The 26,637-nt window shown below is 37.5% G+C and overlaps 1 protein-coding gene across 6 annotated transcripts; it reads right to left on the bottom strand.

Annotated features, from left to right (window-relative positions):
• Positions 1-337: 337 nt before the first annotated feature.
• Positions 338-26,589, bottom strand: LOC113686089 (ras GTPase-activating protein raskol). Of its 6 annotated transcripts, XM_089205473.1 has the most exons (25): positions 26,412-26,589; positions 26,233-26,315; positions 26,029-26,125; positions 21,864-21,952; positions 19,350-19,438; positions 15,401-15,485; positions 13,625-13,779; positions 11,486-11,593; positions 10,478-10,576; positions 9,850-9,935; positions 9,465-9,595; positions 9,290-9,334; positions 8,939-9,004; positions 8,740-8,836; positions 8,590-8,669; positions 8,104-8,166; positions 7,804-7,916; positions 7,561-7,638; positions 7,412-7,479; positions 7,043-7,118; positions 6,737-6,827; positions 6,159-6,266; positions 4,867-5,972; positions 2,619-2,706; positions 338-1,554 (listed from the first exon to the last, which is right to left on the bottom strand). In XM_089205473.1, the coding sequence occupies exons 1-25, from the start codon at positions 26,449-26,451 to the stop codon at positions 1,147-1,149; spliced, it is 3,549 nt and encodes a 1,182-aa protein (XP_089061599.1). In that variant the 5' UTR covers positions 26,452-26,589; the 3' UTR covers positions 338-1,146. The 6 variants fall into 6 exon arrangements, with proteins under 6 accessions (XP_089061599.1, XP_027059485.2, XP_027059488.2 ...); XM_027203684.2 differs by lacking the exons at positions 21,864-21,952; positions 26,029-26,125; positions 26,233-26,315; positions 26,412-26,589 and adding an exon at positions 20,452-20,651; XM_027203687.2 differs by lacking the exons at positions 21,864-21,952; positions 26,029-26,125; positions 26,233-26,315; positions 26,412-26,589 and adding an exon at positions 19,576-19,904.
• Positions 26,590-26,637: the final 48 nt, after the last annotated feature.

Raw genomic sequence — 26,637 nt, 5'->3', positions numbered from 1 at the left:
GGTTTGACCTGTAAATTTACACTTCCCTCTTAATGACATGGTCCTTTATCTGTTTTTGTTGTCATGTCTTCTACGATTGTATTAAAGGTCCAAAGAAACTTTTTGAGGGGTGGAGGACGGCATTAAGATGGTTCAGGAAGCTCTGTGATAGTGTAAGGATCAGTAAATATATGAATGGAATATGGTATCAATTTTGATTCATTTCAACTTCATTTGAGTTGGAAACAATTTCAGTTACTATAGTAACAGTATCCTAACCCCAACACTGGAGAAATTCAGTGAATTCTCTTCATCCTCATCCTTCATCCTTAACAAAATTGTTTAAGGAAAAAAAGAATTTCCTGTAAGTAATATCTTTATTAAATTTATCCATGAACCAATTATTGATTACTTTAAACTAATATTGCTTCACAATTTTTACAGAGTGAGAGAGAGAAATACAAAGCTCTCCCCCTCCTTTCAAATTAATTTTCTCTGATCTTTGCATTTATTTTACAGATGTAAAGCTTTACGATTTGTATTCCTTGTCAAGTTTGACTTGAATAATATGAAGCGCACGATCTAAATGATCGCTTTCTGTAAGAACTTGATTGGCGGCTAAATTATCGAGACGTTTGTACAGGACCACGTTCTTAACTACTAAGCAAAAAAAGTAATTGAAGGGTATATCTTGATAAATAAATAGAAATATGGTGAAAGGAAATATACATCAACTTATATTTGGCTCTTATTCCCGTATAAACACTTAATTTTTTTTATCGGTCTATTTCCAATCAAAAATTTTTGGAATACTCTCTCAGTACACTAATCTTAAAGGTGGTCGAAAAGTGAAATCAGATTGGATAACTGATCTGATTTTTGACGTCGGCATTTGACCGTGCAGGTACAATAACACTTCGGCGTCGTTACCAGTATTTCAAAGAACAACAAGGGCCCAGAGAGCCTGGACACGAGGTAGGTAGTCGGGAGTTTTTTGGGTATTTTGGTATGTATTTCTGTGACTTTCACTTTTCATGCCTATCGAGACTGTCATCTCGTCCAAACCACATCTTTCTTGGAAAAGATGACCCTGTGTATTCGTTGGACATTCTATTGTAGGCTTAAAAAGTCTAGAGTTTTTTCCACCCGTCACCAGGCCTCAACAGACTAAAGGTCACTGCTCGGATAATTCAGCACTTTGTTGCTCGCTCGTGAACCACCAACCTGGTTCAAAGTGGCGATCAACTTGGCATTGCTCGAGTCAGTTGATTTGATTCGTCTTTCTTGAGCTTCAATTATGACCTGCTTGGCTTGAATCACCTCTTGCATTTCTCTCTGTTCTTGGCGCAGTTCTGTCTCGACGCTCACCAAGCGGTCGAGTAATTCTTTCATTTCTTTGTCTTTTTCTTGTCTCAATTGTTGTAGACTACTTTCGCTCTCCGCTAGTCTTTCCTTGAAGGATGCTACCAGCTTGTGTGTGCTGGATTCTTGTAAGATGAGCTGTTCGTGGGTCGAAGCCAGAGTTCTCTTTGTTTGCAACAGCTCTTCTCGGAGATCTTGCAGTTCTTTCTCGTACTGAAATGAAGAGTTGCGAGAAAAGCATCAATCAAAAATTTTCACAAGTAATTTCTCGTAAAACAATTCGTCCCCTTGATAAATTTGTTTGTCCGTTGGTTCGCACGCTAACCTGACCTGGATCCGTGACACTTCTTTTGCATTACCTTTGCTAGGAAAATTTGCTCTCTATTACCTAACACAGATCTTCAATCTATTTATTTCTAGTTAAGATTTTCGAGCTGGCTATATTTAGAAACTTCAACATTATATTGTGATCTACATGTCATTCGACCATAACCGTAAGGTTAAGAGGACATGTCATGTGCACGGTATTGTCTAATTGTTTCTCGATGACAAGGCTGCACTTTTGCACTTGAAATCCTTTCCCAAATGACCCTGCTCAACCCACTAGGATAATAATATATTCCTATATTGTGAAAAGTCCAATTAAATTGTATCACAAGGCAATAAAAACAGACATTGACTCTGAGTTTCAGCAAAACCCTATTCTACTTAGATAAATCAAAATGTAATTTAGTCGACCTAAGTATACTGATTTGGAACGTCATTGATACAGGTTAACATCGCGGAAAAGTTCTGCCCGCAAGGGATCTTCACATGATGTATTATTCAGGGAGCCTCTTTTGACAGGTTTGAAAAAGGCGCTTTATTAAGTATACCGAAAGAATGATCTCCGAACACAACGCAAATAGATGTTTCCTAAGACCATCTGTCACTACCGAACTAGAGATGCGAGACCAATTGGGTAGAATTTTCTTGGAAGAATATTTTGTTTTGCATCGAAAAACTTTATATTTACTCGCGGAACACGAATTCGTGTTGCGGTTTGCTGTCACAAAAGGAGCGAAGTTATTTCAGATCAGCGTTTCTTTAAGATTACCATGATTGTAATATTTGTATTGAATAAATACGAGACGCAAAGCAATACCCTGCAAATGAACGTCACAACATGGGTTAGCTAAACAGTGATTTGGAACATAAAAATTCGCTAAGTTTGGCCATGGTATCAAACTGTTTAGTTCGATAAAAACTTGAGAAACAGATGACAGGGACAAACTCACCTCTGCAACTGTTTTTGGTGGCGGAACGTCATAGCCATTGTCAAATGCGTCTTCAGCTCGGGGCGGCATTCTCTCCCAAGGATTGCTGCTGTTGAGTCAAACAAAATAAATAGAAATTGAGGCTTTTATCGAACTAACGGACGCACAGTGTTAATCACTATAAGTATGAGTAAAGTTCCGTTTGCTTGTCAAAATTCAGGATCGAACTCCAGCCAACCTTAATTATATTCGTGTTGGACTGGACTATTGTTGGAAAGCTCTGGAACGAGTCTTCTTTTGTTTGCCTTTGTTCCGTGTAACAGCAACAGATATAGTATTTGCATCAGAGTGTTCAACTCATTGAAACCTCAAGGGTATTTCTGAGTGATTTTGCCTTGTTATTCATTCTTTGACCATTGTGAAATATAATCTAAAGTAATATTCTTAAGGGTGGGGCAACAATAGAGTCTCTGTGGAATAAAATGGTCCTTAGAAGCGATTGAGGCAATTAATTTACATCAGTCATATTAGATCCAGCACTGAAAGGAAGCGGTTGTTTCTCGAGGGTCTCAATGGGGTTAACCGTTGGCCGTAAAACGGTGAAAAAAGGAAAATTTATCCCTTAGTCGTAAAAGCTATCACCCCATTGAGACCATATTTCGGGTCAATTATTAAAACTAAAACAATATAAATGACAAAAAATGTTCAAAGAGAGTAAGTTGCCATATGAAACGAAGGAGGGATTTCTTTATGGCCTTATCAAGCCTCTATCAAATGCAGCCACTTGTATCATGATTGTGTTTTTGAGCTCCAAGAAAGATCATACTTCAAGCAATTTTTCACCGTAAACGGCTGATACGTCAGAAAAACAATCTAAGGCCTGTCGATTTTTCAAGCCAGTCTCTTTCTGAAGCTTCTGAAGAGACAGCTCTTTGAGCTTATATTTCTCTCCTGGCACGACCCTTATCGAGGAGTACCTGATTTTGCTACCTTGGCTAGACATTTCTAGACACACAAAAGAAGTAATCTCTAAGAAATGTCAATCTGACTCAGCATTAATGAATATAAAAAACTCATGACGAAATCTAGAACTAAAAATAAATTGCATGCCATGGAAACTTTAGTAACCGGATCGAGTGGTGGAAATGGCTAGAGGCAAGAGACTTTCCATCGATGCTCTCAGCGGCTAATATCAACTGTGAGAGCAAGTCTGTGAAAGTGCGTTAGAGTCCATGGTGGTGTCTGAAGTGATCCTGTCTTGACTACTAAAAGAAAACCTTATCCCATCATTTAACTGGACCGTCTAGATTTCGTTTTATTTGTGATAATAATGAGGAAGATGAAACGCAGCTTAAACGGAAGGGGAGGGGGAGGAGGGGGAGGAGGGGGAGGAGGGAAATGACGATGAGTAAGGGTGTGGCAAAGAAATAAATGTCAGGGTCGGAGCTTTAACGAGGTTCTTAAGACATTTTCCCTAGACAAAATAGACTTTGTTAAAAAGTTCAATCTAGAGACTAGGAAACGTAAATCTCTGCTCGAGATTTCTGGCTCTAAACTTCTATTTTCATATTTTTAAAAAGCAAAAACGAGATAAGTGATTTGATATCAGCTTTTTAGGGCTCAAGAGTGATTTAAATATCACTCTCGTTATAGCACGTGAGATATTGGCAGATGGGAAGAATACGTTATGAAGGAATTAAACCAGTGCTAAAAGTTAGAAAAAGCACTAAAATTGTATGGAAGAACTGAAATTAAAAGCTAGGGAATGGAACTAATATGTAGTATTGAGCCAAAACCTGGACCCAGATTGCTTTATTTTCTCACATCGAAGATTTCCATGTAGAAAACAAAGCAAGCCAAAAACTAAGTAGTCTTACGCTGTTAACCCTTTACACCTTAGCATCAACTTGCATATTCTCCTTACTGTTCTCTAAACATTTCCTAAGGTGCTAACAAGGAGAATTTGTTCAACAATCGAGAGCATCTTTGGCTGATGGTAATTTTCTTTAATCTCATGACCTTTATGCATGATTCAAGGATGATATTGTAAGGAGAAGTGAGATGCTAGTCACCCATAGGGGTTAAAGAGTTAATAGACAGACATTGAAGGCCTTAGCATGGATTGTAAGTCACACTGAAGCCAGAGTCTTAAACGGTTGATAAAAATAGTGGTAAATGTAAAAATAAGCGGAAAAAAAGAAATCTATGGAAATTGTTCCTAAGATAAAGATACAGAAAAGGGATAATAGCTTGAAGACTTGTCACTTACCCAGATCCCCTCCTTCTGTCCTCTGGACTAGGTGTCCGTGGCATCTTCCTCGCCCTCCTCCTGGCTAAACCACCTCCCCCTCCCCCTCCTTCGACACTACTTCCAACACTGTGCCAACTCTCTTCACTTCCACTGGAACTACTACTTGTTCCCGACGGGCTGCGAGCCACACGACCAACGGCGGGATTGAGAAACCTCGATGAGTCATGGTTGTTCAGACGAGGAGAGGAGTGGCTTGGGTCCACAGACGCTGAAGAAAGGAGTGGCTTGGGCGCGGTCGGCCTCGGGGGGGGCGGAGGTTCGGGTGACGAAGTTCGAGATCGATCTGTTATAATGGGCGAGCTTCCAGGAGGCACGCCACGAGGCAGTGATCTTCGTTTCAAGCATCCATCTTTACCGTCCCTTTGGCGTGAATCGTAAACAGCTCTATAGTGTCTATGGTTTGCGCTCTCTTTTGATTTGAGACTCGATCGCGAGTTTGATAATTCTCCTTTGTAAATAACTCGTGCTTCAGTAGGACTCCCGCTGTCCACACTTGAAATGACATGAGGGCTCTCTGATTGAGATCGCCGATGTGAATCCGAATTTCTCGTCAGCGAACGTCTTTCGGACGAGCTTCGTTCTCGCTCGATTGCACCAGGAATGGCTTTGCTTACCTCGTCGGATGCGATCGCTCTCCGATACGATCGTCGGCGAAAACTGCTTTGTAAATCATCATCGTAGTTCGCTCGTAGTCGCGGTGATAAGCTTGGAGGATCGATATCGGAAATGGGCGATAAAATGGATTCGTCGTAACGAGAAGTCATTAAGTGTTCGGGGGTCGTCGCCGCCGTGCCGCCATTGAAAACAAGGTTAGATTCCGAAGATGTTCTAATTGGGGGATTCTGAGTCCTTTTGTTCGGTGATTTCATGATCCTTATTTGTGAAACGGGAGTAAGAGTGATGTTGTTTTTGTCTTGATCACTCACCAGGTCCGACGATGATGCCCACTTCCTGTGAGCTACCAGGCTTTCATTGCCGACAGCGAATTTCCTTTCGGAATCATGATAAATCTCCTGCAGAGATTTGAGGATAAACTGCAATGGGCGAAGCGTCTCAAGGGCATCCTAAATAAACGAAAAAGCAATTTTTTTCATCAATTAGAATTAATATTTACCCGGTATGTATTATTTTTGGAAACAAGATGTCAGAGTAGAATACGTGCTTAGAACAAGATGCCAGTTTGTTTTGGTTTCGTGGGGAGCTTTTCTTTAGTTTGCGAATGTGAGGATCTTAAACTTTCAGAGACATACCTGGTTCATTTTGCTGGTTTGATCTTTTAACATGTTGAACATAAGAGCCAGTTCTCGTCCGATGTCGATTATTCCTTCGTAATGATTCTCTGTGGTGTCCGTTCTTGACTATTCCAAAAAATTGCCGACAACGATAAAAAAGTTAGTTTCGTTTCGGAGCTCAAAGAATCAAGACTAACTAGTCTTGCGCATTTACGATTCGGTTCGTATTAGATCGGTGTAATAGACTCTAACCTTCAATAGTTGATTGGAAAATGCTCGGAGTTAACGTAACTTAAATGCTTGCTATTTAAAAACTAAATGCTTGGTATAGATCAGATATTTCGTTTAACGAGACTTGCTTGTGCAACGATTATGCATGTTTATTAGACATAACGACATCGTGTCAATTTTTCAAAAGTGTTCTACATAACGCAGAAAGTAAGCTTTCCAAGTTTTCCAGTTAAAGTCCTTTCCGGAATTAAAACAAACTTTCCACGCCAAACCAAGTCTACTCATGAGTTAAACATGCCATAATGCCTTGGGAATGGCACTGTTTAGCAAAAGAATGTTAAAAAAACGAAATGAATCTTACTTACAGATATTCCATTTAGAAATTTTCTCATGTTTACGAATTCCTTTTCCACAAATCCGTTCATGAAGTCCATGTACTCTTCCTTTCCACCAAACCTGAAGAAAAGTGGAAAGCAAACTTTGAACCAAAAGATTCAGTATAAGCAGTTTATAATCTCTCGCTTTGAACTGAAAAAGCTTTCAGTGCTACTCACCAGAAGCACACTCATGTACCACTCGCGTGCTTAACTTTTGTTTCAAATCACGCTTGACGTCTCAGATAGATAGTAAGATTTGGTGTGCTCTCTTAGCAAATTGTTAAAATGTTTTACCTGGTGAAGTTAGCCAAATTCTGGATTACTTTGGCTATAAGTGTTAAAGCTCTTGAGGTTCTCTCATCAGGATATTCTGGAAAAGGAATTTTCGAAAAAAATCAGTAGTCAAGGATTAATCTAGGAAACGTCAATCGTTTACCGTAGACTTGGTGTTGTTGACAAAGAGCTGAGCACACAGGCATATAAAAAACGATATCGGGTGATTGGGTGAAAATTTAATTAGAGGGAAGAAGGGAGGATTTTAACTCAAAGCAATGAATGCACGAACAAACAAGCGACATCAAATGGAGGACTTGTTTCGTTGGTAAACACCGAAAGAAATGATTCGAATGCTTCACGAATTAAATAGTTCTTAGTGATACTTACCTTGAACTAAATGGAATAAGCTGGGTGATAAAATAGCAGGGCACAAGAATCGCAAGAAGATTGATCCACTGCCAAAAAAGAAAAGAAAAAATGTACTTCAGTACTTCCCTAGCTTCTCCTCACTTTGATTTCACAAGTTTTTAACTCACCTGATTAACTTTGTACTCAGATCTTCACTTCTACCTTCGCACCAACGTCTGAATTCGTGGAAGGTTATTTTCAGATCGCTAACAAGAACAACAACACAGACGAGTAAAGACTTTAAACCAGAGAAAGGGAGAAATTGTACGACTAAAGGGTAAAACTAAATAAGATCAACTATTTGATATCTTTAAATTACCCGCTTAATACTCCATTTTCCTGGTTGGGAAAAAAATTTATAATACTCTCACCTGGGAAAGAGACAAGCAGAACACATGATCAAGTTCCATGCTTTCTCTACGAAAGTCTTTAGATTCTCCTTATTGGATTCGAGGTTCCCGGATGATTTCTTTGATGGGTCGACCTGAAGGAAAAGAAAGACAATGAACATCTATGATAGGCGAGAGAGTGGTGACTAAGGCGTTGCACTGACAATCACGACAACACCAAAGAAACAGACGGAAAAATGTCAAATTTTGCATTTACGTGGAACATGAAAAGGAAAATTGTGATTCTGTAAAAGTGTTTTCTAAACACATTTTTTTTCTTACCTCGCAGTCCTCTTCAAACTCATACACAGACTGAACAAAATCTCCGAGAGTGTCTTGCAGATACTAAAAGAACAAGAGATGCTTTGACCTCAGAGGAAGCGCGAAGAAGAACTTGGAAATGAACTCATCCTCTTTCAGGCGCGATCATTACTTAATTCTCAATATAACTTCGATAGACTTGTTGGGAACAATTCGCAGAGAGCTTTTTGGCGCGTAGTTGTAGAACACAACGCTTTAATCCAGATCATCTTATTTCAAATACAGACATTTCCACCATTTGTGACATTTGTGTTGCCTCGAGTTGATTTACGCCTACGGTAAAAAAATAGCATTTACAGTCCCCGACACGAAACTATACTTAGGCAAAACCATATGCTACTAAGCCATGTCACCTAATCAATATCAGTACGTATTTCGTTTATTCGGCCGCCTGTCGGCCCCAACAAGACTGCTGAACAGATTCGTAAAGTTGAAAAATTTACTTACTGATTCGCCGATCATTTTCATGTAAGAATCCATTGCTTTGGTTGCGAAGGAATTACCACGAAATACGAGGTTTTCATCCTCTATAAACAGGGAAAAATAATCATAAGCAAAGAAACCTCAATTCTACAGAAAAAGAAAAGTTTTACTCACCCAAGTTATTGACTTCGTCCATAACAATAGTCGAGAGAAACTCTGTCGCTTTTCCACAAGCTTGTAGTATTCTTAAAAGGACTCTGGAAATCTCGTCCTGTATTAAAATGTAGCAAAACAAATAAATAAAAAAATAACATTTAGCAGATACACGAATAAACCAAGGAATGAATGAGGATGAGTCGGTCTGACAACAAACCTTTTGCTTGACGCTGACCACTGGCTCTAAAGCTTTACAGATTGTCATGTAATTGTGATTTAAATACTGGAGAGATACAAAACAGAAAACGAATTCAAGAAAATTAAATCAATGCAAGTGCTAAAGCGAAAAAAAACCAAAAATAAAAAAACCAAAAAAAAAATGATTTAAGGCTATTTAACACTGCTTTTGCATTACATGCATTTACCAACGTAAGTAATCTAGGAGTGGACTGATTTCGGTCTACTAGGCCTTGGTGATCGGTAGAGATACTCGTGACACCTATACCAAATAATTTGTAAGAACATTGCTTAGGATCAAGAGACGAAAAAAAAAGAAAAAATGTAATACCTCTGACAGTTCAACATAACTCTTGACTGGAAGGATGGAGACTTTCTGTATAGGGACAAACAAGACGAGCGAGTGCATCAGTTGCAGGGCAACATAGCATAAGTCACAGTAGCCAGGCTATGATTAAAACAAAACAGTAATTTCAAGACAGATCTCATCATAAAAAAAAGTAAACCTGATATTTAAATCGAAGTCTGATACTGGAAGCTTCTCCTCCATTGGTCTTGTTGCTCTCCATGGTAACGGGATACCACTTCTCTACTTCAACACCCGTTTCCAACGAGTCGACGGGCACGTCCACGGAGCCTGAGACAGAGAGTGTAAAGGATCAACAAGCAAGCAAGTAACATAGCAACATTGTCTAAACAATATCAGATCTTCACTTAAAACCATTCCGATCGATACAACTAAACTTGAAGTGGACCAAAGAGTGCATTTTCTAGATGCTTTAAAGTGGCATATCTATTCCAAGATGTCTTAGATGGCGAATTCTTAAATGACACATCTACTCTTTGCAATTTGGTACCTGAGCAAAAATAAAGAAAATGTCAACTTCTCACCAACAGGCTTTCTTTTATCCTTCTTGTTTTTGCCATCCGTTTCTTTGTAGATTTGGACTGTAACAGTCTTCACTTCTGATAAATCACTGAAAACATATCGACTATTAATTATTGTCAAATAACGTCACCAAACGGGATCACAACTGAACTTAAGAAACAAACAAACTAGAAAAACATTTAATCCACACCGAGAAAAACTTTAAGAGCAATTTTCAGATGAGCATCAAAAAACCAAAACCAAAGTAATCACAATTACCAATCAGATCAAAGGTTACATCACCATCAACCAATGGGAACCCAAGTAAAAAACGGGTAACCTGCTTGAAGCGCGGGAAAACGCAAGTGACCACGTTGGAATTGGTTTAGGTTTTGCATTTGATTGGCTGAAGTGGCGGCGCGAGTTTTCTAGACAAATCACAGCGCAAAGAAAGCAAAGCCAGTGGAATCCACGATCACTTTCGATACTCAGTTCAAAACTGCTCTAAACGTAATATAAAAAAAACGCATGCAGCAACTATCGAAATATGGGTTGATGTTGATATGTCTGTGCCAAAATGAATCTTCTCGCTTGAAACAATTGCAACGCTAATTTCAAGCAAACAGTTTCTTCAATTTTTCTTAAACTCACTTGAAAGCAAAATTCTCTCCCCAAAATAAAATATCGGACTTCGTCTTGGAAGACGTCTTGGCGTAGAGAACCTTGTCGAAAAACAGCTCACAATAAAACCTGGAAATGAAAAAGTGGAATAGTTTCACTCAGTTCTTACGGCTTTTTTTTCACAAAATAATAAGTGGAGAATGATTTGTACCGGATACAATAATTTTCCAACAAATTTTAATATTTTTTTGCATCATTGTCACACAATGTTGTCGAGCTATTGTACCAATAGCTTGTTAATAACGTTTTTTCTCGCTTTTCATCATACTTTGAGTCATTTCTACAACGCAGATAATTGCCTTTTAACCCTTTACCCCTTTATATCAGTGTTCATATTCGATATACTGCTTGTTATACATTTCATATGATACTGACAAGGAGAACTTGTTTCAGACTATCATGAGCATCTTAAGTCTGCAATCATTTTCTCTACTCTCACGACCTTAATGTTCGATTTAGCAGTGATACTGTAACTAGCAATTAGATCCCTGTCACTCTTCAGGGTTAAAGGGCTGAACGAGGGCAAATCATGAAATAATTGTTTCACAGAGTAGACAAACACCGGAAAGGTAATAACGAACCAAAGAGGACTGATGAGGTTAGGGATGTAAAGGAATACAGTGGATTGAAAATGACAGGCTGGAATGAAGGGCCAAAAGTTTGAAAAGAGCTGAATTTTCAAGTTGTAACAGACGTGACGTCGTTCTTTCACATTTGCGAAGTTTTTCATTTTTCAGTCCTGACGCACAAAATTTCCGTTCGTACCGGAAAACCTCAATCATGAATTAGACTACATTAGCTTTAGAAAACTTCATCCTTAGCGTCAAAATTTCTGGCGCAATCACCAGTTAACGATAAATCTGAAATATAATTGATACAATCCTTTCATGTGACTGCACTTCACGCCATTGTATACGACACGCGAAGTTTTCCGAATTTTAACCGAAATGATATATTAAGTATCACAGTTCGCCTCACCGTCGTTTAGGTTTGTCAGTCAGACCCTTGGCTTCCACAATCCACACTGTTAAACCGATGTCCGTCCTGTACTGTACATCTCTCGTTGGCTGGATTGATTTCTTGATGCTGTGATAAAAGAAAATAAAATATGCGTTACAATTTCCTCACCTCTTGGTTTCATAACCTATTTAAAACAAAACACAGAGCATGAATAAAATTTCTCATTCATTGTTTTTTCACTCTCTGATTACTGAGTCCCGCGTACATAAACGATTTCAAATTTTCTCTCAACGAACATTAGATGCTTTTTCTGAAACGAAACAGTTTATAATAGTATTAGTGTTGCCGTATTTCAAGATCGACTGAATCGATATCACTTCTTAGGCGTGCTAACTCCATCTGTAACAAGCTTAGACAAGAGATCTTAACCTTTAACAGCGATTAAAGTAATCTAAACACAGAAAAATCGAGCGAAACCAAATCGTGAAATTATTTTTGACCTTCCATACTCTTCCTGGTGACGAACCATTTTAAGTAATCGTGAGTACTTCAATTGAAGGCGGTCACACACTTGTATAACGACGCTTCCTGATTCACTCAGCGACCACGTCGAGATGTTCTTTTTGTTTTCTTTTGCACGCATTATTTAAGCTCTGAGATTAACGCTGTCAACTCATCGATCAATCAATCAAATACTGAACTAACTGAGCGAAAGCAAAAGTTTGTTTAACTTCCGCTATAATGACAGGTCTGTCGTGAGGCTTACGTCAAGTCTCGTTATAAGTAAAGTCGTCTTTATGTCTTAAGCTGTCCCACTTTATATGCCTTCGTTTCTGATTAATCAGTTGGTATTGAATATGATGTCAAAACTGTTTGTTTTCATCGGTAGTTTGTTAATGCTGTTGACATCGTACAAAGAAAAGTAGATTAAACTCTACCCAACATGAAACTTAAGAAGGAAAGAGAAAGAGTTGTATCAGCTTTGCGAGATGATGACGCAAGGCCATGCAACTCATGCTGATTTTCGAAAAATCACTTCATGATTCTAGAAAAATTAAAGTGAGCGAAATATCGATCGATACTTCGGTCAAAACCAAAAGCAATTAAAATGTGACCATGCAAGTGAAATCAAAAGGTTTTAACGGAAGTGGGAAAATTGTACGAGGCAGCTAACGCTAGTTTTTCTAAAAATACAATCCTCAAAATAAAATAGAAAAATTAGAGTGAACGTTAGGCTTCATCTTTTGGTGTACAATTTACCACAACAAGTGTTACAAGGAGATTTTTATTCTTTCAAACTCAACGGAAACGCAACATGTCAAAATCCTCGACGCGCGAGATACAATTACGAGGCCCTTTTTCGCCAAAATATACCGATACACCCCTATCTGTTGAATTTTGGCTCTTTTAAACAGCACAAGACCGAGAGGAAAAGGAAAAGCCCAGTTAAGATGTACATAAGATAACTTGGCTTAGGCGATGATTAGAAATTTTCTAAACTAATTTTATCTTCATATCTGCGGAAATTAATTTTGACTGTTCTTCCTTACTATGAACGTCTGTCAACGGAATATAGTAATTTTCAAGCTGATCATATTATTTTTTTCATTCAGATCTATTACTCTTGATAAATACTGACACGGCAGAGATACCAGGCGAGCGCTGACTGGCCAAAAAACATACCGTTCATTGCACCGATTGATACTGACACGTTGTTTTTTAAAAGTAGTGGACGGTTCATTTTATCGGTGAAAAGATCTGATGAGATAGCAAATCACTCGCCTTCCAGGCTCGTGATTTACAAACCTGTCTGTCGTATTTTTTAAACATCCTGCTTGGGTGATTACTCTGGCAAACCAATGACAAGTCATATTTTATTTAAACATGAAAACACGCTTGCCGCTGCCAAAATTATTTGTCATCAAAATTATCATCTAAATTATGAAACGACACCGCAGCAAGAAAGAAGAAACCAAATCTAGTCGGCGAGGAGTGCCAGAAACCGCTCAGGACGGAAATACTGACAAGGAAAGTAGTTGTGAAGAAACTAAAGAAAGAATTCCACGCTTGAGAGTTCAGAGGTCTTTGAAGTTTTTTTTTACAAGGGAAAAAAATTAATTGAACTGCGTTTGCATCAAGAAGATATGAAATTTTTACCTTACAACCCATTTTTCGAGTTCTTGTGAGCTTCGACATGAGAAGTACTTGGTTTCATGCGGCGTGGTTACTTGGAAGCAGTGCTGTCTAGAGAGAATGCTGGGATGGATGGGACGGACTGTCACGTGACCACTGATTGACAGGTCCACGCTATCCTACGTTAAGGGAAATTAAAAAAAAGAGTTGATTTGGAGAAAAAGCTAGTAAAAAAAGTCAAAAACTTTCCCCATAAACTAACTGTAGTTTATTTTTCATTCACGTAGCTAAACGACTACCTAAGCAAATTGAGATCCTAAAAAGTGTTCAGTTATCAAAACTACGAAAAGGTAGCTTTATCAAAACACTGCATAGTACTACATCACAATAAACTAAATCTAATTTAAGAAACCATTTTCTCTGACAGCTGTGATTGTAATCATCGGTTGATTTTCTGACTAATGATATTAACGATGATAATGATAATAATAATGTTAATAGTAATAAGGATGATTCTAATAACAATAACAGTAACATCTTCTCTACTGACGCAATCACACCCGTTTTCATCAGATTGACTTTAGAAAAAAAACCACAAGATGAACGAATATTCGGCCAAAGCAAACAACAATATAACAAAAAGAGTTACACTGTATGACTTTGTTTGTCTACTAATCAATTAATGGCACGAAATACAAATTATGAACTGAGGTGAGATATCAAGGTGTCCTGGAGATTTTTGAAAAATCAAAGGTGACATATGCTAGACAAGCTGTTTGAATATAGTTTTTGTCTCTAATTTGTCTATCGTAAATTATTGAGACCCACATCATTCCTTGTGGTGAAAACAATTTGAGGCAATTACTATCTAACACAAAGACCTCTTTCAAGGCTGGGTTCGTTGTTCAAACAGTTGATGGCGCTATCACAAATATTGTCTAGCAAGCAGATCTTGCAAATCTAGTTCTAAAAGAAAAAAATATAAAAACGTGGCCGAGATTCCCATCCGTTTCTTACTTGACTCAAAGTTACAAAAATGTTGAAAATTGCTAGTGTCAGTATCTATGAGAACAGCGCTTTCACTGTGTGGCAACAATACTATCTTGGACGGTTTACATTTCTTACATTATTGGTGAACAGAGCAGCATCCTTGTTTGTTGTATATACTGTTTCATTGTTTGTGTTTGACATGTGTATACAATTCAAACTGGCGGCGAATGTAACCCAAACTAGTTATTCAAACATGACCTTTAATACCTTGATTTAAAATGAAATGAGAAAAAAGAAATTAAATTTGATAAATTTAAGTCGTTTTTATGAGGGAGAAACACACAAGGCCCGCAAGTTAAACTTGGACGAGTTTTAGAGCTGTGATTTCTCAAAAACAATCTTCTAAATTGCTAAGCACGTGACGAGTTACAATGATTTGACCGCCAACACATTCTACGATTTTTATTTTTACAATTTGCTAACAAGACTGTCACCACCAAGGTCTGAAAAAGTCTTCATTGCCATAGTACGAACGCCAATTTTTCACACAAACTATTGTGGCGTTACTAAACCAGATCCATAACCTTAGTTGAAGGCTCTGGAAGGCAAGCTTAAGTTGAAACTTGGAAAGATTCTTTCGACTTCACGCGAGTTGAAACGTTGTAACAGCTTTTACCGATGTAACTAAAAAGAATCTGCCTCTCCAACTTGAACAGTTACTAAAAAAGATCATACTCTATGGCCTATGATAGACGATCCCATTTAGTCTCTGTAGTTTACATGCGCTATTTCAAACAATGATTCACTTACTGGTGATGTTGTTTTCATTTTGCTCTCCAATGTTTCATGCGATCTCCATCTCGGAATCGTCGGAGGGCTCAGACTCGAAAACCCGCTGAAAAAGAAAGGTAAAGATTTTATGAAATTACCTCAAAACGTAACACGCTGGCACCAGAAATGTCTCTATCACACTCACGAGTTCAAACGCGCGTACGGCATAATAACCAAACAGTGAGCTTCGTGTCAACACACATCACTCTTACTTCATACAACTGCCGCAAATACCTCGTGATTGGAGAATCAATGACTGAATCTAACGTATAATTAAGTTAATAAAAACTTGAATGAAATTAAGATCGAATTTTGACAGAAGCGGCTAATTGAGGGAGGAATTACGGCGTTGTCTTAAACAGGTGGCATTTATGACTTTTAGCAGAAGAAACCGAAAAACATAATAATCAAAAATAGATCTGAAAATACCAAAAGCATCATCAAGTGAAGGATAATTTATGCATAGCAGTGTCTCTAAGTTTGCTTTACGATCTATTAATGAACAATGACTCAATATTGTAGCATAATTCAGTACTTGAGATCTTTTTCTTTCTGATTCACTTCTTCTGGAAAGTAAAATTGTGTTTTTCTTCCAGCTGCGAAGGCGGAAAAAAGCTGGAAAAACTTTTATCAGAAAATAACGCAGCCAAAATATTTCTAGGAGTTATTTCTTGTTGAGGGCTTTTAAAGCTGGCGGAAAGAGCGGCTTAATTCTATGCATGAGTTCATATCCGTGGACAAAACATCTTGATGGGGCAAGCAAATTAAATAAAGGGTTTTCGTATCCAACCCGTAGTGCAACACTAAGATTTCCACTTTTACATTAATAAATTTCATTATGTTAAAATCGTGTCGTTCGGCACACTATCTGAACTTACAAGAGTATAGAAACTAATTGGGGGACAAATCATTTATTCCACACACCGGCTAAATCAAAGAGAAGTACTCAGGATATGAAAGGACAACAGTAAAGCCCTTGGAATGAGTAAACTTCGCCAAGAACGGATATTAATGAGGCCAAAAACTAATCAAATACAAGACCTACAGCACGAAATCGCTTTTCAACGTATTTTGTCACTGTCATGTGCCTCAACATTCAATTTCGTTTCAAAAAACTAATTTGCGCTAAGATCGTAATGGATGTAACCTCGTTGCAAACAACTCCGCGGAGGAGATGTAATTTGCAGCAACGGCAGCTTATGTTGCAATATGTTTGCAGTGCTTGTTGTAACTGTCAGCCAAGAGAACGGCTTTACTGGGCAATGTTTTGGTTGATAATATTGAGAAGCTTACCGTGCTATGGCCCTCACGCTTGGAGTTGCCTCCGAAACGTAAATGGAAGGCATCTGCATATTCAAGGCAACTTATAAACGATTCATGACATCTGTCGTTAAATTAATAACCACAGTTTGCTTCCTATTGTTGTTACTGCATAACAACCATCACCGAAAATCGACCCATTACAACCTGGGCACCTCATAGAGGAACTTTTAGGGTGACTTGTATTTCCAAAACATGACTTACTCAAAAGAATGACATGTTAAGCGAACACAAAGACAAGGGATTAGCGGGTTTGGTCGGAATATTTCACGGCTTTTGTATAACCATTGAATTCAGTTTATTATAAAGAAAAAAATTACTTAAATTACTCGACTGCCAATGGGAGTGAAGATGCAATTAATGGCACCATGCAAACAGTTTTTTTTAATAAAGATAATTACTCGTAGTGCATTGAAAGCTCATTCTCTCACATTCTGAGACTTATTAGGCTCAATTGCCTGATTAAAACAGAGATTACAATCCTTCTGCTCTAAGGGATTTTGCCACAATATTTTCGTGACGGGATATTTGAACGCGTAATTTGCGTCTTATGGCATTCATCAACGCCGGCGGAAGAGAAATTAAAATATAGGATTGAAAAAAAAAAAAAAAAAAAAAAAAAAAGCGAGAGAGTGCCTATTCTGTAATCTCCAAAAATCTCACCGGCATAACAGATAATGAGACAAATGAACCAAGCCTGCAGAGTTTGCCGGCGAGTCTTTGGTGTCAGAAACCGTTTCTGCTAATGCGTTACCGTGGTGTCCTTTTCTGAGTTCTCTCCTACCCGCCAAAAATTTTACTCTAATTGGATGAAATATTCACCAGGTTTCAAACGCATACTACTCTTTTCAGCGTACTCTAGCTAGTTTTCTAGTTTAATGACATTCAAAGTTTCCGTGATAAAACTTCAAGATTGCATTGTTGTTTCGAAATCTCGCTGTATTAACCCTTTACATCCTAACATCAGTAAGCACATTCTTCATCCTGTTCTCTATACATTTCCTATGGTGCTTACAAGGAGAGGTTGTTTAGCAACCAAGGGCTTATTAAGTTTGTGGTCATAACCTTGATTCACAGTGCGACCTTGATGTATGTGAGGGGCGATGTTGTAAGGAGAAGGAATATTTTTGCCAATCACTTTTAGGGGTAAAAGGGATAAATTGAGATATACATTTATGTGCAAACGTATTAACATGGTAACTGTATTTCCAATTCGGTTTTTTTCCTGAAAAAAGTCGCTCTGTGCAAACTGTATTCTTATACACAAATCGCCGCGAAACGATTGTAATGCCCGTTTTGGAAAAAGAAATGCTTCTAAGGTAGAGTAAAATGATTACTTCTAAAGTAGAGTCAAATGAATGCTACTGAAGTTGAGTAAAAACGATTGCTTCTAAGGAAGAATCAAACGACTGTGATGCCCGTTTTGGAAAAAAAAATGCTTCTAAGGTAGAGTTTCAATTGAGACAAAAAATTCCCATAAGAAAAAATTTCATACATCCGTGATAAAGCAGTTTCACAGACCACTTTATTTTTAGAAGTCCCCTTTCCTGTTTATCTGGTTATCCTTGAGTCCTTAACAAAGACCGCCAAAGATCTTCCGCCCCTGATAAAGAGCTCGAGACTTTATTCCTGAATCTACTGAAACAACAGTCCTGGCAGGATCTGCCCTTAAACTGTTGATGAAAATCTTATTGCTAAGAAAGGGTAATCTCTGATTGAAGTTGAGGGGAATTCGTTTTGGCTTCGTGAATGGTTACATCGTTAACACAGTTCCTAGCCGTCCACGGAAATTCTATTTACTAATTTGAAATGAAACGTGACGAAAAAGTTTTCCCATGCGTTTTCCGATAGCAAAAAACAAAAAAAGAGAATCAATCTACTTATCTATAACTTATACAGAAACATGTCTCTGAGAACATAAAACTCTTTTGAAGTTATATTGCACGAGTGATTTTACTGAAAGATAAGTTCTTTCCGTTGGTTCTAATCGTATTTATTTCACTATGGCACATCTCCTAGGCACCTGCTTTATATCTAATTGGTTAATTGGTTTTTCTGCTAAATTTACTCAAGACTTTTTCCAAAACTATTTCTGGTGAATATAATTCTATAAACTGTAATGATTTGCAAGAGAAAGGTGATTAACCGCGAATCAATACGAACGAAACACCAGGTAGCCATTTTTTCCACAGGCGGCCCAAGCTCCAGCTGTGAGATGACCATCTTGCGCAATAACTGTCATGACGGAAATAGAAGAGTTTGTATGCGAATATTTACGACCGCTATATGGAATTAAGGCTTCTCTTATGTACGTGGAAAACCTCGAAATGGACAACTCGCTAAAATGGATTCTTTTTATCAAAGTAAGCGCTCAGATAACAAGCGATATACTATAGAAGTAAGGTAAGGTATTTATTGAGAATTTGACGTATTTTTTTATTCCTTAGAGCGGTCGTAAATATTCCTAGACAAACTCTTCTAATTTCGCCATGACTGTCATTGCGCAAGATGATCACCTCACAGCTGGAGCTTGGGCCGCCTGTTTTTGTTCTTACTGAATTAATGATGTAAATATTGCTCTCCAATATTTGCAAGCTCCTTAACTTACCTATCATAATTGTTCGTTCCGGGTAAAAACAAACTTCTTGTTAATGAGCGGTTGCGTTTTCCATCAGCAATTTTCTTGGAAAAAAAGTCCTAAAAGAAGTAAAAGTCTTAAATGAATATTTGATCAAAGTTTCCAGATGGGTCAAGCTACTGATAATTGCTACTTCACGGCGCCTCTGTGCAAATGTAAGGAAAATATCAAACATTTCGATTTAAAGAATACTTACTCAGTTTTCTGACGATAGAGATATTCCTCAGAGAAAGTAGCAGTCATTTCAAACAAAATAATAAAGAAATGTAAGGACTTAAAATTTATAAAAAGTCAGTTGCTAAACAGCCCTCTTCCTTAGGCTCATTGACTTCCGAAAACCATTTTAGAATTGCAATAACATGTTCTTAATTATGATTTGCTAGATTCGAACAGGTTGTATTTGTCTTTCCACCCGCAATCGGGCAACGAAAGCTACGTCTTGTGTTCAAGTCCTTTGCCTCTCCCAGCCTTCTATTGTTGAAAAATACAGCCACAATGGTTTCTTTGTTGGACACAGACGGAATGCTGAAAGATGTGAATTCATAATTTCACGGCGTGAAATTTATTGTCAAAAAATAACCGCAACACCAATAAATAGTGTATGGAGTGGATATTGGCCTGTTTTTAACTTCTTGAGTTGTCACAAAATTTGAATAATTACCACAAAGAGAGCACGCATTGCAATTTTCCGTTGTCGAGCTCTGAACATTCCAATAATTTTTTTTCTCCTTGATTTGATCAAGATATCAGAAAGAAAAATGATCATTCCATACGAAGCTTGCATATTTTACTCATAGATGCGTGATGCTATGTTAATAAAAAAATTTCAAGAGGAGAGCATCACGAAGAGAAATTTCCCTCAGTCACGACAAGCACTGTTTCTACAATCCACACTTTACTACATCTTGAATACTTAAGTTCCTGCCGCCAAGAAAAACCTTCAAAAATTACCTAAAGGCTCATGTCACAAGGCACGCGTAAGGGTAATTTAGCGACTAGAAAAAGAACAGGTAAACAAACTTTAAGTCATTCATCGTGACACGAGTTTAACCTATGAATAACACTAACTTACCAACGGCATGTAGGATTTCTGTAAAATTCCGTACGCTTAGCAATTTTTCAAGTTCACTGGATACAGACTCCAAATCAGTTGGCAGTTATGAGACTGTTGCCCACATACCACGGCTACATTTTCTAGAGAAAATTTCGATGCGTGTCTTGTTTATCCCGCTGCGCCAGTTACTATACATTGTTCAGAACAATGTCGGACCCAAGCCTTAACCGCGAGCAATATGGCGTTTTGAGTACATTTACAACGAAATTGTAAGCAAAATATCTGCTTCTAATTAATGGATACGAATCGTTTAATGTTCCACAAAAAACATATACTGTAGAAGGAATTGTATGTTGAGTCATTGAAACCTAGTATCCAAAAAGATTCAGGGAAAGGATGGCGTCCTTAATATTTTGGATAAAATTCCAGAAGAGCTTTGCACTGATTTCCCATCTCCTAGCACACTAAACTTAATATGGTGTTAGTTTCATCAGAGCAGAGCTATATTGGTCGATGAACATCATTACAATCCCTTAAAAGGAACTATAACTATATAGAACTATACTATAACTGGCTACTAACTTGAAACAAGATAACATCGAGGAAAAATGCGAGCTGCTAAGCTCAGAAGTAAATAATAAAACGTAACAACACAGTTTTTAGATTTTTATCTCCTGAAAGGGTATTGCTGCATTTACGCCAAAGTGCCCGCAGGGGGGGTTCACTTTGCAAATCGTATGAACTCACTAATAAGTATGTTAACTGTCCACTAATATAATTTTGTTTCAGGACTCGGTTTTTATCTTTGGAATGAGTTTAATATAAAATTGTGATTATTAGCGCAGGTCTCCTCGATGAAACCATGAAATTAAATCAATGTTACTCTGGTGAGTGCAAGAACGTGGCAGAATAATATTATAACAACAACATCTCGTGGTGGACCAATTTGCTCGGGGCTGTTGGGCGAAGGATTGATATCAATGTTTGCAATGTTCGCTCGCTTGTGAGATTTAAAGGTTAAGTAGCTCTCAAAAAATAATTGGGCCAAGTCCAAACCTCTCAAATGTTTACCTAACCATGTATTATTGACACATTGCGATCATAAAATAAAAATTGAATGCTTCTAAATCTAATCAAATTTGAGTTGAACGACTTTCGCTCCCTCTCAACACCCCTTGCTAAAAAAGAAAAATTAAAGTGATCCTTCAGCTCAACTTGCATGAAAGTGCTGCCGTTATCTGCTTTTACATCCTTGGAACAACGAGGGATAAGAAACTTTCAAAATTTTACCAGAATTTTGGAGCAAAGAGGGTTTCAAATATATCACGGCGCATCGATGAAAAAAGATGTAACATGAAGGGCAAATGTTCTGTTAAACAATCTTATGGTTAAGTAGAGTCATCAATAGATCACAAGGACCGGAAACTTACACTTAGTTTTGAGCGGTTTCCATTCTGTGCTGCTGACAGTGCGTTTTCAGAGCGGCTCCTGCGAGATAAACGGTGCGCGCGGGAGAGACCTGCAAAAGAGTAATGAGCAACATGGATGAATCATGGGGCACAGGAATCCCAAATTTGAGGTTCGAAGGTTGAGGTCGTTTCCTTTGAAAACATAAGTCGCATTTTGAAGCACCAAATATCTGTGTTTGTTATCAGACGTTGAATAGGGGCCATTTTTGAGATTCTCCAAACCTCTGTTTTAAAACGAGGTCAAGCTCGAAGCTTTTAAAATAAAAATAACTCGAATCAGCACATTTTAAGAAAGTTTTGTACGTGGCCTCATTTTGAAAGTGAGGCTGTTTAGAACTCGGAAATGGACTACTGATTAGGACACCGCTGGTAGGGCTTAGTTGACCTCTGAGTTCATTTTTTCGATGTTAGCATCACATACAAAAGAAGATGTTAATCCGAAAATCCCGAGTAAAGTTAGTTGGTCGCTATTGTATCCCATTATATCTCCCTAAGTAAGCAGGACAATAAATTTCTCCACCGGGCCACAAGGAACAGCCTAAGTGAGATTCGTAACTAACTTTAACCATCATGCAATTCTCTTCCAGAAGCTGCAGAAGAGAAAGAAACAAAAGCAACCTTATGGCTAGACACATTTTGATTCAAAAGTTTTGAGTTCGATGCTCATTCTTTTCCCTTTTTTTTCATATTTATTGATTAGTTTTATAAGTATGTTTTCATTATAATTAGAGTTTGGCCCGGCAATAGGTATCCTATGCTTCCTGCTTGGCTATCATAAAAATCCACCTTTACGTCGTGCCATACCTTTTCCTTTACATTGGTAAACCGATAGAATTGCAGTCTATGTTTTTACAAAATGAATTTAAAACAAAACACAGTATTTTTCAATTTTCTATGGGTTTGCTGGTGCAATAAACGATAGAGTTTTAGCCAATCGGGGCTTTCATAGAATCCCTGTTATTTCATTAAAGGAGTAAGCATGATAACAATGAATTGAGCAATTTCTTTGTAAAAATGGAAACTATTTGGTAAAAATTGCTGTGCATCGAAATATTGCAATGAAGACATGTTTCAATCGGTCAATTTCTAGGAATAATGAGCGCATGTTGTTGCACAGGTGAATAGGCCTTTGGAGTTTTCAAGTTAGTATAATTCACTTGACACCCTAACAGATTAGGAACCTTAGAAAACATTCCGCCAAAGCTCATTGAAGTGGTTTTGTCCACACTCATGATAAACGTGTGACTTTTTATTGATGTTCCCAATATAAAATCCAATTAAATGTGTTAAAGCAATATCTGAATCAGGTGGTCTTTGGTATCGCCTTTTACTTTTTCCTCACTTCTAATAGTTTTCATGAGTTTTAATTAAATATCTCATTATAGCTTCCGAAGAATTCCACGTTGTCAGGTGGTCGATTGAAAAGTGATTCTTTCAGCAGCCGGTTCATTTGCGATAAAATCAAGAGGCTTCCCATTTTTCCTTATTTGGTAGAAAACGCGGGGCCTCACGTGGGTAAATGGAAACCAAAATATCCACCAGGAAAATGACTATTTTGGAGGGAGGTGGGCGAGACTCTGAGTGGTAGCAGTGGGACAATAAAAACATCTTTCTTCAAATAGTTCTAGTCTAATTACTACAAGGCACTCTTTCTTGAATCATTTCTTACCTTTTGTCACACTCAGCGTTGAGGAATAATTACCCTTACTAAAAAAAATGTCTACCACCTAAGATGTTTGAATGAAGCAGTCTGATTTTACTATGCGGAAGAAATTGCTATCGTTGCAACCGTTGTTAAAATATTTGCTTTCAAGCATACTTTTACCATTAAGTACAAGCAGACTAAAAACAAAGATAAAGAACAGTAAACAAAAAAAAAAAACGAGTAAAATACCAGCTGTGATCGTTACCCGTTGGAAAAGAGGAAAGGAAAAATTAAGTCGAACCTGAGTAATCTATAATTTCTTTGGAAAATGAAAATTTCAATCGAATGCCTATTAGTAATTTTTCTTTGTTTAAATAAACCAATTTCTCTACAAAAATTGCAAATTTTTTTTCAATCTACAGTTACAGCCAAATTTTTTTAATTTCAAAGACTGAGTATAAGAACTACTACATGAAATTTGATGCCCATTTGAACACATGCTTAAAAAGGAAAATAAAAGGTCAGTATTGCGAAAAAAAATTAAGATCACCAAATTCAAACACGATTAAGCAAAATAGATACCACTGGATATGTAATCTTATCACTGACAATAATCAGATGAAACTACCCACGTGAAAAGCTAGGTAAAACCGCCAAAGGGAATTTCTAATGAAACCCAATATTTCAAATCTTGTAATAAAAGCCTTTGAAAAATCGAGTAAAAACAAGAAGATGAAGAATATTGACTTTTTTTTCTCTCAGTTGATAGAAAACGAGAAGGGAGAAGAAAAATTGACGTGACTCGATTTGGTCGAAAAACTCATGGTTAACTACTTCTGAAAAGAGTAACGATTGTTTGGAGTAATCTCTATTTCAGCCTAATAAACACTGCAAAAGCCACGTTTCAAGCCTCGCATTCCACTTTTGTTCTCGAATTTGTTTGCAAAGACAAATGCCTAAAACTTCATTCGACAATTACACTAAACATGTTGGTGTAACCAGACAAAAAAAAAAACTAAGTTAGCCCCTTTACCCGTTATATTGCGATGAATGACGAAAAATAATTTAAAAGTTTAAAATGAAATACATAATAAACATAACAAACAAAATTTGTAAACAGTTTTATATACTTTAAAAAAAATGCTCACAAGCCTCTAAATAAAGAGTGCGATAGATTATCGGTAAGATCACAGAGAGAATTTATGCTAAGTCGGTGTCTTTGATTGACAGCTGAACAGCTCGGACAATTGTTGCTTTCGAGAACCGCCAACACGAGGTTAGAAGGTGATGAAGCAATAGTCTTCGTGTGAATATAGGCTCTGTAATTTACCATAAACCAGAGTATTATACTTTTACAAAGTTCGAAACCTTTAAATAAAATTTCGATTTTCTTTTGTTGTTTTGAAACAACCGCGAGCTATAAAAGGCATTTTAATACGTTTTAGCTGGCTTGACAATCTTTTTTAACCATAAGATTGATCCGTAAAAAATTTATTCACCTTGGAAATACTGAAGAGTGGCAACAATAATAATTGCTATCGGGTGATTAAGCATTGTATCATGTAGGTAAAAATGACAAAATTAGTACTAAAATAAGAGCTCTTGTTTTCCTCGACATTACTGGCTACGCTTTGCTTCTTCACGAGTTATGGAAGAATGTTTAGTCGAATTGTCTCGTGAACAATTATCTTTAAACAATACAGCACGGCAGACTGACATACAAAGAGTCTTGTAAACGCTTTACAAAGTCATTGAATGTAAACAAAGGGGAACGGTCTGCTTTGACTCGCTTAAGAAATTAGCGGTCCAAAGCAATTTTCGCTCCGGCTTGAGTTTGTTTTGGTCATGAGTATTCAAAACAAGAGGTTTACTCTGTGATTGTTTAAACAAGCAATACAAAAATCAAGGGTAATGTAACCTAAGGTAATTATTCGTCAGTTTTAGAGTTGAAAGACGTATCGTATTGTGAACAGTTAAAAAGAAAATTCGCTATGGAAAGATCAACCCCAAAGAACTCTAAATAGTTTCCTCGGGCTGACCACAAATTATTCGATCGCTATTTCACAAATGTCATTAAAATGAATTGTAAAAGCCATTTTGCTTTCGGTTAAAATATCAGTTATACCAGGCCCACGGAAAAACTGCTTGGAACGGATTTGTGTAACACATTAAACCGAGCCCTTAGTTTTATGAAAGCTCGCCTTGCCTAGTTGGTCAAAGCCGAAGACGGTCAAATACAACACGTAGCGAGAAAGGCTGTCGTTTAGATAAAGTCATGAAGGAGTAATACTACATGACGCAAAACACACCTACGGTCGGCATGAACTATCAAATTCAGGGCCTTGATAATATTGTGATACGGGTTCCATATTTTGAATAAGTGAATATTCATTTTCTTGCTACGGGAAAATGATAAAGTCATCAAAGCTGATTTGAAAAAAAAAAAATCGCATATTAATAGCTGAGATTAGTGAAGGTTACCTTCATGAGTTGGATTTAAGATAAGATCAGGGCTGTCACAAAGTTTGGCCTTGATTTTAGCTGTGGCCGCCAAAAACCGCGCGCAATCAAGATATTCCTGAAATAGAAACAAGAGAAAGTTTGAGTCACTTAAAATGTTGTGTCGACGAAGACTGTTAACTTTGCTACACAACTCATTTAAGGATAGAGTGACAAAGTACTTACTACATCATCGATAAACGTCCTCAGTTTCTTTTCGTTTGAGAAGAGAACGCACAATCGGCTCAGCCATTCGTTTCCGTCCTCGGCTGAGGCGGAGAAGGAAAAAATTCAAACTCGAATTAGCAAGCTATTATTCTCTAATTTCCGATCTCTAATTTAACATCAGTTGCCCAGTCACTTACCTAAAATGGTCAGCCATCCTTCCACAGTTTCAGCAATCATTCCTACGAGTCAAGGCTGAAAAAAGTCCACTAATTAGAGAATTATACACGATGTTTTCTTTCCACGGAGAGAGCCATGTCGTAAGTTGGTTTTCTAACTGGTAGTCTTGTACACTGCCCGATATCAACGTTCATTACGAATGCGAGAGCACCCTTTCTGGTCGAAAGTGTTTATTGCCAAGCAGCC

The sequence above is a fragment of the Pocillopora damicornis genome, chromosome 4 (assembly GCF_964200805.1).
Source record: "Pocillopora damicornis chromosome 4, jaPocDami1.2, whole genome shotgun sequence".
NCBI lineage: Eukaryota > Metazoa > Cnidaria > Anthozoa > Scleractinia > Pocilloporidae > Pocillopora > Pocillopora damicornis.
This window is presented reverse-complemented; position numbering and strand designations above follow the sequence as displayed.